Genomic DNA, 16,516 nt, shown 5'->3' on the forward strand with positions numbered 1-16,516 from the left:
GTGTACGGCACTGCATGGCCTCTCCTCTTGAATCTGGGGAAGGATTCCTGACATAACATGCGAGTCGGTTTGTTAGGTACTTTGTTCGAGGGCTTTTTTATTTTCTCCTGCTTCTTTACTCTGGTTTTGCTTTCTCCGCAAAACTATACAATTTTTAAATTCCAGTTCGATCTGTGAATTAGCCGTGCCCTACCATTGATCGATCAGCCCAGAGGTTCTTTCAGGGTTTGTTTCGTGAGTTAGCCCTGCCCTGACTTAGATCAGCCCAGAGGTTGTTTCAGGGTTTGATCTATGAGTTAGCCATGCCCTGACTAAGATCAGCCAAGAGTTTTTTTCAGGGTTCGATCTTTTAGTTTGCCTTGCCCTGACTTTGATCATCCAAGAAGTTGTTTCAGGGTGAAATTGATAACCGTTTAAGGTTTTCAAAACTAAGAATATATAAGGTTTAAATCACGTTAAAGGAAATTTAGCAAAAAGAGCCTAGCGACACACCCACATTAATTAATTAAATTTTGACATTAGGTTATAAATTATTGTACAAAGTTCATGCCTACCCATGTTGTTCTCCTTTACTTTGGTGTTATGGATTAATTTACACTTGAATGTTGAAATCTTATAGAGTGCCACCATTAGGCGACTGTTGCGATGGTATACGTTGCTTAGTAACCTAACGGTGCTCAATTTTTTGATCTAATGATTTGTTGGAGAAACTTTGCTAGGATTTGTGTTATCCTTCCAAGGATCTTCGGTTTCTATCATTAAATCTCCAGTCAAAATAATTTAACGCAAAATTTCATGAAAATTATCAGAATTTAAGAAAGGAAAAAAATGTTTGTCGTGTGCATTCAGTTGGCTTTATCTTACTTTTTTCCTTTACTTTCTTTTTATTTTCGTCTAGATTTCAATTCGAGCATCGGTACCTTTGCCTTGTATAGTCGGTAGCTAATTATTCGTCATTTACTTTAGCGCTCAGGGTCTTTTCTACATACATTGATATTGTCAAATATATAGTTTTCTCACACCTCGTCATGTTCTTCTTCATATTTTATTCCATCGTGAAAGCATTTTGCGCATTTGCTGTCACGAATCTTTTTACGTTGCTTGTTTCAAAGTCTTAATGTGCTATCAGCTGTGGCTGGATTCCGAGATGCATCAAAAATCGTCATGTTTAAAACTACCCCGCAAAGTGCAATATAAGGATCAGTTCTGAATCTACTCAGAGCCCCCACTCTTTGAAAGCAATGTGTTTGGGACGAGGCCAATTTTAGAGAACTTGGATTTGTACTTTGTAATTCTTAAAATAGTAGAGTATATAGGTAACTTAACGTTATTCATCACCTTCTGATCGGGTAAGACCCTTCACTTTACTCGGGTCAAATGTATACAAAGCATTCGACCAAGGCTACAGGATAGTTTCAAAGTATTATTCAAATTCAATTAAACCTTAGAGCCTCGGTTGAATGCTTTGTATTTGAACAGTGAACCGATGTATAGAAGCAAATATGAAAAGCAGTCGACATTGAAGGTTTTTGAGCCAGTACTCGAAATCTACCACCAAGTACAGCTGAATTTAAAAGTTATTCATGTGAGGAATTGTGAGTAATATAACGATTAAATCTTTATAGTTATTAACAGTTTTTAGATTCTTCTTAACATCGACAAAAATGACAGCAACTTGAATGGACCCTCTTTAAAAGTATCGTGGATGCGTGGCTAACATGTAAATACACAAAGAAATCACACTTTTTCTCGATGGAATACGTAGCATTTTACTTTAAATTTCTATGTTAGTCTCGCATTCAAGACAATTTCAGGAAGGGTGCATTCTTGGTTCTTTTATTTATTTGGTGTATGATCCTAATGTATGACTTAGCGTATGATGACCAGTAAAAGTTGTAAAAAAAAACGATGATGAACGACTAATATCAGGCAAGATTTATTCATAAGCTTGTTCGACACACAAGGTGCCTCTAAAATTATATTTGATGTAAATGAGCCAGTATGAAATGGCATTGTAGGTAATGAGTGATGATATAATCAATGGTATATGGTACGTGATGGTACGTGATGGTACGTGATGGTACGTGATGGTACGTGATGGTACATGATGGTACATGATGGTACATGATGGTACATGATGGTACATGATGGTACATGATGGTACATGATGGTACATGATGGTACATGATGGTACATGATGGTACATGATGGTACATGATGGTACATGATGGTACATGATGGTACATGATGGTACATGATGGTACATGATGGTACATGATGGTACATGATGGTACATGATGGTACATGATGGTACATGATGGTACATGATGGTACATGATGGTACATGATGGTACATGATGGTACATGATGGTACATGATGGTACATGATGGTGGTTGCGATGAAATATTTGTAATTAAAGGATTGATGGTGATGATGTGATGGAAGTGGTGATGATAATGATAATGATGGTACATGATGATGGAATGATAAGTGATATAGTTGTTAAGGTTTGATGTAGATGATGTGATGGTAGTGGTGATGATAATGAAGGTACATTATTTTATTTCTTGCTGATGTAGTCCAGTAACTTGTGATTAAAGCCAAGCTTCTGGTCCAGAGCATCAGGATTTATAAGTCCACTTTGTCTGATTTGTGGATTGAACAACGCTTCGAGTCTCTTGGCTTCCTCCACTTCTTCTGGAGTAACACTGAACACTTTGACGGCACGATCATCCAGCTTACTGAACTCTACACGGGGGATTCTTCCCAGCATTTGAACACTAAAGCCTGAAAGTATTTACAAAGCCATCAACAAGCAAATAAGACGTCATGCAATAGAAAGAAAGCGTCGTCTAAAACAGTTCTCCTACCCAGCCCCTATTAGTGTCCTCACCCAACGCTCTCTAGCTCTCCTAAGTATTCTTGGAGTGCAGCCACATGACTCAGAAACCCTTGAGATATTTAAATAACAATGAAACAGCCATGCATCATTTGATCTAACAAGATAAGCTAATGAAGAATGCTTGATTCGTTATCGTCAACCAACGATTATGCGATTATGACACTTTATAAATAACTTTTATGAATCTCGCGTTCTGATTGGTTGGGAACGCGTGCACACAGCACATGAGAGCACACAGCACGCGCGCGCACTTTTAGTAACGCCATTCCTATCTAAAATAACGGTTATTGTAAGCTGCATTTTATAAAAGAAATTAAAAACTTGCTTGCTGTGCTGTGTGGAGTTATAAAGAACTTGGGGATTGGCAGAACACTCGAGAAGTGCCGAGAAGCACTCCACTACGCGTCGTGCTTCTCCTAACACTTCTCTCTTATTGTCCTGCCAACCCCCGCGTGCTTTATAACTGCACACATCATAATAACGGGTGCGCAGGCGACCACTAACACAGACCCACAGTACAACAAGTTCTGCAACTCCGGAAAAGCTAGCTAATAGTCCCTCTGGGGGAAGCATTTCTCCATTCTAGATAGAGTTTCAATTTATTTGGTCTTATTTTTTATGCATGCCGCATCTCTATGTTTAATTGAGCAAAACTAGCTGTGTCTGTATTAAATACAGAGTGGAAATTTTGTGTCGAATATTTTATGAGTTGATTTGGTAATGATTTATGTATTATCTATAGATACTTGACTGACGTTAACCCTGACTGAGTAAATGCAATTGCAAACATTAAATTAAACTACTTACTTCTCAATCTAATCAAGATACTGTTCAGCAGATTATCGTTAACTGGGGCGTATTCGACTCTCACTGCCTTGTCTGTTAAGTTATCGTTGTCAACGTAAAACTTGGAATAAACACCAGCATTTGGAAGAATTTCGTTCAGTTCCGTGAAGTAAACTGTTTTGTGTTCATGACTTTGCTTCTGCCAGTCTGCCCATATCTATAAAGAAGATGATCATGTCTATCTTGAAATAGACGACTTTTACTAACAGGTCACGTGACCCTATCTCCCTTAAAACGAACAGTTTTGTCAAAATAAAAAACAGAAATGAAAAGAGCATCTCGGCATTAGTAGGGAGGCATAGTTTCAGCTCATAATAAGCGAAACAAGAGAAATGGCATTAGATATAAAATTGAACTTCTAATGTGGGATTTCTATCAAATTCTATATGTTCAGCTTCAAATTAAAATTTGCTAATGAGAGCTAAAAGGATATTAAGTTAGATGGATGTTAACGTTTGTGGAATTAAATTTTCGCCGGTTATGAGATCTCCACACTAAACCACCAATATTGTTTCAGGGAAGTATTTTGATGTATTGCATTACCTTGTCTACAAATCCATGGTGCATAAAGAACTCTGGAGCAGCTGCTGAGTCGAAAGAACACATAGTACCATCAATCAAACAATGCACCACATCGTGGAAGTTCACTCGAAGACCCAACTCGAAAGAGTTGAAATCCTTTGGATCAAGCTTTAGTAACTGAGCAATGGCGATGCTATCTGGAGGATGGCCATTAAGGAATCTTTTCAGGCATTTAGAAGGTCCTGCAGATGGTACTAACGTCCAGGCACCTTCCCTGAAAACTCCCGTCTGTACACAACCTGTTGGCTGGACACCATTACCACCAAAACCACTGTTTCCTGAATACCAAAAATCACTTGGTGAAGTTCCCCAGGGGTTTCCGGAGACCACACTCCAGTCCCAGTAAGGTACGGTGATGTTACAATCTATTTGTCTAAGGAGATTTTCATATTGAAGAATAAACCAACGATGCCATGTCAGAAAATGCATCCTTCCATGGATTCCTTTCATGAAGTACACTTTATGGATCGTGATGAGGTTGTCATACTCAGTTTTGTAGCTGGAATTTATTAATAAGATAGCACCTTAATTTTTCTTTTAAATCTTCAGGTTAATTAAGATCCTTAATTATAGTCCCATATCATTCACTTTCATATCCCATCACCTAATATGTCTGTGTCTCTTTGCTATACATTTTATTCTTAATACACAGACAAACCTTGGGTCAGTAGATGCTAATTTTACCGCGTTGATGTATCGTTCACGATCAGCTGTAGACATCGATGAAAATTCTTGTCTGATACGAGTGCAGTTGACAAAAGAACCGGATGAGTCACACACGCAACGCTGGCTACATTTGTCAAGAGCCAACTCACCAATCTTGCAACCTGGTAAAACAATTTACACAATGTGGGCTACAAGGATGAGCTTACGTTTACAAACATTTATTAAAGCAATAATATAATCACATTTATTTCATATCCTTAATTCAATGAAGAAATCTATTTTCAAGCATGAAGAATTCGAAAGAGTTTGGCCATGCCATTTTTCATTAAAGAAATAATTTCGGTAAAAGAGGTTTTCTGGATATACTAACGCAATGAAAACAGAAGACATTCATCAAGTGACAAAACTAAAAGCACCAAATACGCTATGGCTTGTCCATTTTCCATCCACAAAAAGTTAAAAGATGTTTTTAAGAATTCAAGCGGCGAATTAATCATTTTCTTGTAGTTTTCATTTCTTTACCTGGACACTGCTTGGTCCCACATTCTTGAGTTTCTGAATTTTCTCCAACACAATCTTTCCCACCATTGGCTGGAGCAGGGTTTGTACACGAACGCGTTCGCAATTGGCTTCCTCCACCACACGTGACAGGGCAAGGAGACCAAGGCTTCCAATCAGACCATTTACCATCCACTATAATTAGAGATATAATAACAGTATGTAACTTCATATTAGTATCGGCAAATTCTTTATAAAATATCATAGTCAATTTGTCTTTCTTACCTGGACACAGTGTTGTCCCACATGCTTGTGTTTCTGAACTATCTCCGACACAATCTTTCCCGCCATTGGCGGGTGCAGGGTTTGTACACGTGCGTTCTCTTGATTGGCTTCCTCCACCACACGTGACAGGACAAGAAGACCAAGCCTTCCAATCAGACCACTTACCATCCACTGTAATTAAATATATAATAATAGTATGTCACTTCATATTGGTATCGGCAAATTCTTTAGAAAGTATCATAGTCAATTTGTCTTTCTTACCTGGACACAGTGTTGTCCCACATGCTTGTGTTTCTGAACTATCTCCGACACAATCTTTCCCGCCATTGGCGGGTGCAGGGTTTGTACACGTGCGTTCCCTTGATTGGCTTCCTCCACCACACGTGACAGGGCAATTAGACCAAGGCTTCCAATCAGACCATTTACCATCCACTGTAATTAAAGATATAATAATAGTATGTCACTTCATATTAGCTTTGACAAAGTCTTTAGAAAACATCGTTTTTGTATTATTTGTATGTGAATTGTTTAGAAAATATAATATTCAATTTGTCTTTATTACCTGGACACAGATTTGTTGCACAAGCTTGTGTCTCTGAAATTTCTCCAACACAATCTTTCCCGCCATTGGCTGGTGCAGGGTTTGTACACGTGCGTTCCCTTGATTGGCTTCCTCCACCACACGTGACAGGACATGATGACCAAGGTTTCCAGTCAGACCATTTACCGTCCACTAAAAGTGAAGATATAGAGTACAGATAGTAAATATAGGAAATAGAGTAATCTTTTTATTCTTAAGTATCAAGTGAGCTCTATATACACATACATCTTCATATACGTCGATGTGAATTATTCATTATTTCACCTGGACAAAGTTTCGTTCCACAGGCTTGTGTCTCTGAACTATCTCCGACACAATCTTTTCCACCATTGGCTGGAGCAGGGTTTGTACACGAACGCGTTCGTGATTGGCTGCCTCCACCACACGTGACAGGGCAAGTAGACCAAGGTTTCCATTCAGACCATTTACCGTCCACTAAAAGTGAAGATATATTACTGGCACATCATTTCAGTGTTTAATGCGAATTGTTTAGAAAATATCACATTAAATTTGTCTACATTACCAGGACACAGATTTGTTGCACAAGCTTGTGTCTCTGAATTTTCTCCAATACAATCTTTGCCACCATTGGCTGGTGTAGGGTTTGTACACGTGCGTTCCCTTGATTGGCTTCCTCCACCACACGTGACAGGACATGATGACCAAGGTTTCCAGTCAGACCATTTACCGTCCACTAAAAGTTAAGCAAACGCGTAAATTTACAATGAACGTTTGTTCAATCCAGTAATTCACAATAATATAATGGTGAAATAATTATTAAGTTTAATTTCCATACCTGGGCATAGTTTCGTCCCACAATCTTGTGTTTCCGAATTTCCTCCTACACAGTCCTGTCCGCCATTGGCTGGTTCAGGGTTTGTACACTTGCGTGTTCGTGATTGGCTACCTCCTCCACACGTGACAGGACATGATGACCATGCTGTCCAAACAGTCCAGTTTCCATCAACTATTCAACACGAAAAAAACTGTTAGTTTGCTTTATTTTTGCTTCATTTCTATTTAAAAAAGATGTTTTATATATAATGCCTGATTTGGAGGTCGTTCGTGTCTTCAGCACTAACCTGGGCACAGGTTCGTTCCACATGCTTGAGATTCCGAACTCTCTCCAACACAGTCTTTCCCACCATTGGCTGGTGCAGGGTTTGTACATGAACGTGATCGCGAATGGCTGCCTCCACCGCACGTTACAGGACATGATGACCAAGGTTTCCAGTCAGACCACTTGCCATCCACTTTAGACAGAATATTTTTTTCCAAATATGATTTAAAGTAAATATTTAGCAATTGCATTTCCACAAAGTAATTATCTAATATTTGTTTTCATTATACGCACAATCTTGGTCAATGAGGTAAACATGACCGCCTCTCTATTTCTTTTTTCTTTTTTTTTTTTTTTTTTTTGTTCTCAATCAACATAGAAAAAAATCACCGTAAATTACTTATCGCTTACCGGGACACAGTTTTGTTCCGCATGCTTGTGTTTCTGAATCGACTCCAACACAATCTTTCCCACCATTGGAAGGTGCAGGGTTTGTACACGCGCGCGTTCGTGATTGGCTACCACCACCACAAGTAACTGGGCATGTCTTCCATTCTGTCCAATCGGTCCATTTTCCATCAACTAAAAAAATTCATAATAGATGCATTAGAACCTTATATGTCATAAATATGTTTTACTTCCTGGAAAAGGATTTTTAGTGCTACAATATATAATACAGTCTACTTTCCTAAAAATATTTAGTGTATTTGATATGAACACCGTAATTTTCTTTCAGTGATATATGTATCTTGCGTGCTTACAGTATACAAAAGATCGACTCACCCTTGTATATTCCAAATATTTTTTTTAGGTAATCAAAAATCCTTCTAACCTGGACAATGACTTGCTTGACACGCCTGAGTTTGTGTATCCTCCCCTTCACATTCTTTCCCGCCATTCGCTGGCGTAGGATTTGTACACGTGCGTGTTCGTGATTGGCTGCCTCCTCCACACGTGACAGAACATGATGACCATGCTTTCCAGTCAGACCATTTCCCGTCCACTTTAATAATTAATAGAAGCAGACTTTTCTCGTTAAATATACACCGTTAGTAGATAAATATAAAAATGGCAATTGCAACCTCAAAAGTTAATTGTCGGATTGCTTTACAGCTTAGAACATGTTTGATTTCGATCATGTTCAAGTCTCATTCACTCAGAAAAATATTTCATATTATTACTTTTTAAAAGAAACGCCTCATATTAAAACTGTATCTATGGACAAGTTACTAATTATTTTAGAATTATTTTCAATACCAGGGCACAGCTGGGCTCCACATGCTTGTGTCTCTAATTTGACACCAACGCAGTCGCTCCCGCCATTGGCTGGTGCTGGGTTTGTACACGTGCGTGTTCGTGATTGGCTGCCTCCTCCACACGTGACAGAACATGATGACCATGCTTTCCAATCAGACCACTTGCCATCCACTAAAATTAGACAAAGCTTCAACATCACTTAATCTTACATAGGAGTAGAGTTCATTAACTTAGCATTCCCACTCTCGGCTGCAACTGTTCCACCACTAACTAATACGTAACATTTTAATCTTTTGGTGGTATTCAAGTAAACAAACGCGATATTTACCTGGGCAAGGGTTTGTTCCACATACTCTTGACTCTGAAGGGTCTCCCGAACAATCTGCACCGCCATTGGCAGGTGCAGGGTTTGTACACGTACGTGTTCGTGATTGGCTACCTCCACCACATGTCGCTGAACAAGTTGTCCACGCCTTCCAAACAGACCACTGACCATCGACTAAAAATAGAATAAAAAATAAAGACATTAGTCACGTATCAAACAAACTTGCTTGGATGCATTAGATCAACCCTCTCTATAGACTTGTCTGCTTAGTACGGACATCACCGTGGATACTTAACCGATACATTATCTGGTCACCTTCGGTGTCTTCATGTTCCCCTTCAAGTTTCCCTTTTTACTTAGTACCTGGGCAAAGTTTTACTTGACAGGCTTGGGTTTCTGAGCTTTCTCCCTGACAGTTTTCTCCGCCATTGGCTGGTGAGGGATTAGTACATGTTCTCGCTCGTGATTGGCTGCCTGAGCCACAAGTTGTTGAACAGGGTCCCCACGGTTTCCAAGTAGACCAGCCACCATTCACTGAAACAAAAGATATTTTAACTAAATTAAAAAGGTAAAAGTAGGAGAAGAAGAAGAAGAAGCGAAGGATAAAAGGGTTAGAAAAGGTAGAAAATAAAAAGAAGAGGAAAAAGAAAAGAATAAAGCGAAAACTGCAGCATCATCGTTAAAGAAGTGTAGGAACTAAAATGAAGAGGTGAAAGTAAAAGAAGAAGCAAAGGAGAAGAGATAAATTAGAAGAAGAAGAAGAAGAAAAAGTAAATGATGATGATGATGATCAAATGATGATGATGATGGTGGTGGTGATGATGTTGGAGGGAAGGAAAGGAAAAAAATGAATAAAGCGAAAACTGCAACATCATCGTTTAAGTGTTTACTATTCACCAGGGCATAGACTTGCTCCACATTCTTGTTTTTCTGAACTGTTTCCACTACAGTCCTGCCCTCCATTGGCTGGTGCTGGGTTCGTACACGTGCGGGTTCGTGATTGGCTGCCTCCACCGCACGTGACTGGGCAAGACGTCCATGAACCCCAGTTGGACCATTGGCCATCAATTTTAACTGAGAATAATCACATTATAGAAAAATATCGCTATACTTTGCATTTAATTTTAATGCTTTTTTGAGCATTACATTATTGTAATATAATAAAACTTGAACGTAATATATTTTTAAGAAGGGTAAGACCCGGCAATTGACTTCTTTAGCTTAGAAGTCAAGTGTTTTCCCATTGAAGATCACGCGTCATTCCCTATAGAATAAAATTGTTTGTTTCAGTTGTAAATATATTCATCTGTCTTCTCATGCGCAATCTTTAAACAAAGAAACGATACTCTTGGGAATGACACGTGTTCTGAAATGGGAAAACATTACGCCCAAGATAAAAAGGTCTATTGATAAAAACGAGGGGGATCCGAGGGAGTCATAGTCAGAACGACTTAGTAGATCATGCTCTGAAAATAACAGCAGTAGTATCTCAGTTTAGTTACCAGAGCATAACTCTGTTCCGCAATTGGAAGTCTCGGAACTCACACCAACACACGGTTTTCCTTCCTTAGTCGGTGCAGGGTTTGTACATGTACGTGTCCGTTTCTTGAAGCCACCACCACACGTGACCGAACATGAGGACCATGGATTCCATTCCGACCACTGACCATCGTCTGCTGAATCTTGTGCTGATTCAAATCAGAATAGACTTCTTTAAGTTTAAGTGTAATGTTATTCCATTTCAGACCAGTGGTGTCATTCTCTTTGATTAATTGATGAAGTAATAATACTGTAGGGAATGACACGTGGTGTAAAATAGAAAGGCATTACGGATTAGCTTGAAAAGAAATATATTCTTAAGTCAAAAGATTACTATAATCAGATTCGAATAGACCTCTTGGCCTCAGGCTATCCATTTTTTAAAAGATTGATTGTTTGAGTTGTATCAATATTCATGTGTTTTTTATGCACATGCGCTAACGTTAATAAAATAATGTAATAGCATATGAGGCCTAGGCGACACTTGGTCTAAAAGGGGAAGACAAGACTTCTAGAGGAAAAAACTGGTTTCTTGACACAGCAGGGCATGGAAACCCGAAATGCAAGTTTGAAAAGCTAAAAAGAGTCTGATCAAAACCTAGTACGTACCTGAACAATTATGTTTGTTACATACTTCAGTGTCCAACCATTTCCAACAATCAAGATTATTCCAATTTAGACAGCTACGGATTCGGTATCGTCTTCCTGAACCACAAGATTTGCTGCATATTGACCAAGCCCCCCATGAGGTGTAAATTTCTGGGAAATAAAAAAATAATAATAACAAAATTAAGACTCACTTTCTTTATTACCCTTCCTCGGGGTGTTTTAGAATGGGCGACTAAGAAGAAAGGGCTGTCTTTTTGATCATATCTGTAGATATAAAGACTTTCAAGTGGCTTGGATAAACACTTTAACCAAGAGAAAATGAACTAAGAGAATGAATCTCTGGTATTCATGCTTGTAAACATCATAGGCGCCGTTTGATGCGATTTTTAGAATCACATTTGGAAACGATTTATTTATTTACAATAATATTTAAACAGGATGCTTCTTCACTATTGTGATTTTCAAGAAGGTCCTGTAAAACCAATGATGTAACAAAATTGAGTTAATTTTATGAAAAAAATGATGAGACGAAATACAAATCGATAAACGAATAAAATTACGTGTTTTAAATAGCTTTAAATAAACTGGATTTAAACTTAGAAATCTCAGAGCATCGTTTGATATCATTGTTCCAATGATCAAATGAATAATTCTAAAAATAGCATCAAAGATGCTAAAAATAGCATCAAAGATGCTAAAAATAGCATCAGATACGCTAAAAATAGCATCAAAGAGTACTCATAATGGGGCGCAGGGATTCCTTCTCTTAGTTCATATTCTATTGCTTCTCATGATAGTAAGTGTCTTTCAGTATTTACATTATTGTAATGATGCTATATATTATGAATACCAATTGTTATTATTATCTTTATCGTAACCTTTGCAAGGGTCTTTCGTGCAGGCCATTCTCTGAAGGACTGGTTCAAGACAATCACTGCTAATGCCGTGTAGACACTGCCTTCTTCGGACCTTTATTCCATTACCACACGTGACAGAACAGATGCTCCAGCTGCTCCACTCGGTGTACGAGATAGCTGCAATAAAATCATTGAAATCAGTCGTTAAAATATTACAAAGAAGTGGAAATTGATAGGAAAAACCATAAAATTCAAAACTAAGTATGAATACAGGACTGTTGGATGGATGGATGAATGGAATTATATCTATAGATGCGTTAGACTTTCAAGTGGCTTGAATAAACACTTAAAGTAATGGTGGTTCCGTCTCTCTCCACTTCATCATTACTAACAAATATCGGAAGGACGATGAATATTTTACTGAGCATGCGTGTAACTGTGCACTGATTACAGATAGCCTTAAAAAAGCATCCCACATGGAAAGAAAGTGCCTTTGGATATTTAGCCAACAGAGATAGATACAATCGTTAATTTAGGTTTGCTGGTCACAGCAAGGGGTTAATCATTTATGGTCTAGGGGCCGACTAACCTCTCCCTTAGGCTTCGGCCGAGCTTCCTGATCAGGATGTAATTCCTCCGGGGATAGCGGTGTTGGGGACGAAATCTCCGGCGTAGCCGTAAATGCTTCGCGCTACCATACAACGCTTCAGCATTCTGAAGTATTCTGGTCTGGGAGTATGGTCTCCGGTTATTTTTCAACCAAACAATGATCAATCCAATATCCTTAAAAACGTTTTTCCTATCAAACCCTTTATTTTCCTTTCCCCTTAGTCTTCCCCGTTTTCACCACAAATACCATCTCGAAACAAAAGAACTGAACCCTTAAGAGTAGACTGCGGACTACTAGATTACGGGCTGCATGCTCGGACAGTCGAAGCAGAGGGTAGAATGGGTAGACAAATGGACTAAGGACGGACGGACGGACGGACGGACGGACGGACGAGGAGAAGAATCAACAACAGTGCATTTGGAATCAATGAATAAGAACACAATGGTTACCAATACTCACATTTCAGAACTTTTTCAAAACTGTAAACGTAATAAGATAAAGCTCCTCCGACACCACCATAGCAGTCGGTTGACCTTCCATGTTGGCTGTACAAACTAAGGCCCGAAGCACCCCATCGGCATTCGCCAAAATTCTGAATGGCAAAGTATTTGTATCCCTTTTCTTTCGCAGCCTTTGCACATGCTTGAACCAAATCATTCATGTTAGGAAACCTCGTCCAGTCAGCTTTGTACTTGTAGTCCAGAAATATGACGGGAAATACTGGGGGGTCGGAGTAAGCTCTGAAGCAACCCAACGTCTCTACGTGTACTAGGAATAATTAGGACTTTGATGAGACAAAAAATGAATTGTCGATTCTTTAGTAAAGTAACATTTGTGTTATGGCGGTGGGGAAATAAGTAAGCAGAGGTACTAAACAAAATTGAAATACCTAAGCCTACAAGGAAGCAAGGAAGCAAGGAAGCAAGGAAGCAAGGAAGCAACGTCAGCGACGTTTTTCACTTACTTTGACCATAGATTATACCAGGAAAATCCACCAATACAGCAAGAAACAGCAAACTGCAAATGAGGAATTTCGTCATCTTTCCTACCAGTAATAATAGAAAAGTAATATTAATTAATTAAATAGGTGTCAAAAATGCGATACATAAGAAGTCTATTGTCTTTGTAATATAATAATCAAAAATTGGGGCAATAATATATATATTTATATAGAGCCATAAAATTCATGGGATAACGTCGATCGTCGGTAAGTTACACCCATTCTCTTGGGAATTAATGATAATTAATGAAACATTGCTAATGATCTAATATTTTATTACAAATTGAAGTAAAAGGCTGGTTGCCATGCCTTGCAGACAGAGTACCGTTAAAGAATTGACCCGTAAAACAATTGACATGAATGAAGCATGTATGTCTGTACAAAATGAATACAAAAAATAAAACATCCTCATCAACAACAACAACAACAACAACAAATCCCGGCATAATTCTTAAATTGCAGGGAATATATAACCATGGCACAATATTGAATACAATCTAGCTAAGTAGTAGTTTTCTATTTTTGCAAATTTTTATAGTTCATGTGATATGGAGAACGGAATTAGAACATGTTCAGCTGTTGCTATGAAACGCAGCAGAAAACACGACCTTGAGGGACCGTGTCCAAACCGACAAACATACTCGAACAATCCAGCAATGGATGTCGTGAAAAACTCTCGCGTGATCAATATCTCATGAAAAATAAAATATGAAAAAACATGGAAATATGGGAAAAAAAATCAGATCCGATCGAGTTTTTAGTTCAAGAAATGATGAAAAATTGGATAGTGTTTTGGCGTATGAAATACAATTTGTAGTTATATTTTTACAATTAGAAAAGAAAATTTATCGATTCAACTAAAAGAAGCATGAAGAAAATAAAATAAAATAATAATACAAAAAAAAAAAAAAAAAAAAAAAAAAAAAAAATGGCCAGACCCTTGCATCGATTTACTAAAGGAATCGTTCTTGGGAACAAAACAATAGGCCGTCTTTTCTTACGCAAAAAATAAAAATGAATAAAAAATAAATGAAAAACACAACCATTTTTTTGTCTTCCAGAACAATTCCTCTCGGGTCTAAACCTTACCTTGTCAAAGTCTAGTTCTTGATCTTTATTTTACTCACTCCACACACCGTAATTTGGGTTCTCAACTTTCCTATTTTCACAGCAAGCCTGCCGCGAGTTAGTAACTGCACGATGGCCCTTCTGTTTTAGGGCTTGCAGAAAATCAGAATACGTATTTGTTTTAATATTGATATAGTTTGCGATTTATATTTTTAGAACCTTCATTCATTTTTTATCATATTAAATGTTTCTATTGGACAAGTTTGCTATAGTAACCAGGCGTAGGATTCAAGTGGCAAGGTTTCAGTGATATTTTTTCACATTTGTTTGTTAGATTTAAAGGGAAATACTGGACAGCACACAGACGACAACGATGACAACAAAATTTGCGACTAATATAAGCAACATAGCAACAATAAAATGAAATAAAACTATAAAATAAAATATAGAAAACCTTTAGCTCAGCGTGAAACACTAACAATACTGAAGACGACGACTTCAGTTACAGGAACAACATCAACAGCAAAGGCAGCATCAGTAACAGAAAAATGGCAGAAGGATTAACAACAGCAATGATAAAACAATAGCAAGGACAGCAACATGCAGCATGCAGTAACAGTGCAGCTATGAACAACGACGATTGACAAAAGCGCGCTAACATTTAGGAGGTCTATTCAGTATATGATCAATTTTATACACTTATTTCAATAAAGTTAGTCACCAAAAATCCTAGAAAGCTGAGATCACTGAGGATCATGGGAATTTTTTAATATCAAACAAGTAAAGCTTTTGATACGATTTGCAGCTTGAGGATAATCAAAAGAGGTGAGACCCCATCAAGGTTCAAATATTCATTTCATTATTCGAAGTTTTGATTTCCATCCTCCTTTGAAGCTTGCATTAATGAAACGCGCACGTTGCAAATTTGAATTCTAGGCTCAGATTAAAAGCTTATTTAGTTCTTCACTGATTCGTGCAGAGCTCAGGTTATTTCAAAAATTGAGCTACCGTTTTAAAGTTTTTTGTTTGGTGTGCAGTTTTGTTTAAAAAATCCTGTCACGAATGAACATTTTGATGTTTTAGGCAAAGATTAATGAAACGTACGTTTCATAAATGCAAGCATCAAAGCAAGATGGAAATAAAACTTCCAATAATAAAATGAATCTTTGAACCTTGATAGGAACGCATGCCGAGTTGGTTTGATTTTTTTCTTTTCTTTTGCACAGGATATTTACATGTGCAACAAAAACAAAACAAAACAAAACAAAACAAAACAAAACAAAAACAAACAAATAAAAAACAAAACAAAACAAAACAAAACAAAAAACAAAAAGAAAAAACAAAACAAAACAAAACAAAAAACAAAAACAAAAAACCAAAAAAACCACACACACACACAAAAAAAAAATTCAAATCATTATTTTCAATGATATATGATTTTATCACCAACATAACACGCTATTTTCCAATTGTTTGTTCAATTTCGTGTTACTGCAATTAACACTAAATTGTTTACCGATAAACAATTTTGTAGAGCTTAATTTTCTTTAAAATAACTATATTTGATGCTGAACTTTCAAGGAGAATGCTTAGTCATAAAAACTCACTTCAAAGTGTTAAGGTTCAAGGTGATAATTTTTTAAGATTACGTGATATTATCCATGACTGTTGTTCATTTAAACTTTGTTGATTTATGTTTAACCCCACGTGGCGGACCCTCTTTATAGGTAATTGCCGTGGTTATTTGAAAAAATCCGTTGTCAAGGTAACATACTGCATACTGCTGCCTTAAAGTCACTATTAGGTGATT

General features: G+C 37.6%; 1 protein-coding gene across 1 annotated transcript; it reads right to left on the bottom strand.

The window, feature by feature from the left end:
- Window positions 1-1,920: 1,920 nt before the first annotated feature.
- On the bottom strand, window positions 1,921-14,866 carry LOC116297102 (SCO-spondin). Its single transcript, XM_089035135.1, has 24 exons — window positions 14,728-14,866; window positions 13,603-13,683; window positions 13,098-13,406; window positions 12,050-12,205; window positions 11,172-11,321; window positions 10,526-10,711; window positions 9,921-10,097; window positions 9,387-9,557; window positions 9,027-9,197; window positions 8,699-8,869; window positions 8,274-8,444; window positions 7,853-8,023; window positions 7,464-7,634; window positions 7,178-7,348; window positions 6,905-7,075; window positions 6,646-6,816; window positions 6,343-6,513; window positions 6,042-6,212; window positions 5,781-5,951; window positions 5,520-5,690; window positions 4,990-5,158; window positions 4,293-4,830; window positions 3,711-3,906; window positions 1,921-2,788 (listed from the first exon to the last, which is right to left on the bottom strand). The coding sequence occupies exons 2-24, from the start codon at window positions 13,676-13,678 to the stop codon at window positions 2,562-2,564; spliced, it is 4,407 nt and encodes a 1,468-aa protein (XP_088891261.1). The 5' UTR covers window positions 13,679-13,683; window positions 14,728-14,866; the 3' UTR covers window positions 1,921-2,561.
- Window positions 14,867-16,516: the final 1,650 nt, after the last annotated feature.

This window comes from Actinia tenebrosa, unplaced genomic scaffold, assembly GCF_029948245.1.
Source record: "Actinia tenebrosa isolate PJP-AT-01 unplaced genomic scaffold, QUT_ActTen_1.0 PGA_scaffold3__52_contigs__length_22856419, whole genome shotgun sequence".
Lineage (NCBI taxonomy): Eukaryota > Metazoa > Cnidaria > Anthozoa > Actiniaria > Actiniidae > Actinia > Actinia tenebrosa.

Coding starts and splice junctions, on each gene's coding strand:
- LOC116297102 (XM_089035135.1), bottom strand. CDS start 13,678: ATGACGAAATTCCTCATTTGCAGTTTGCTGTTTCTTGCTGTATTGGTG. Junction 9,558..9,920: donor TGGAGCAAGTCTATGCCCTG/GTGAATAGTAAA, acceptor CTTTTGTTTCAG/TGAATGGTGGCTGGTCTACT. Junction 7,635..7,852: donor CGGAACAAAACTGTGTCCCG/GTAAGCGATAAG, acceptor TTCTGTCTAAAG/TGGATGGCAAGTGGTCTGAC.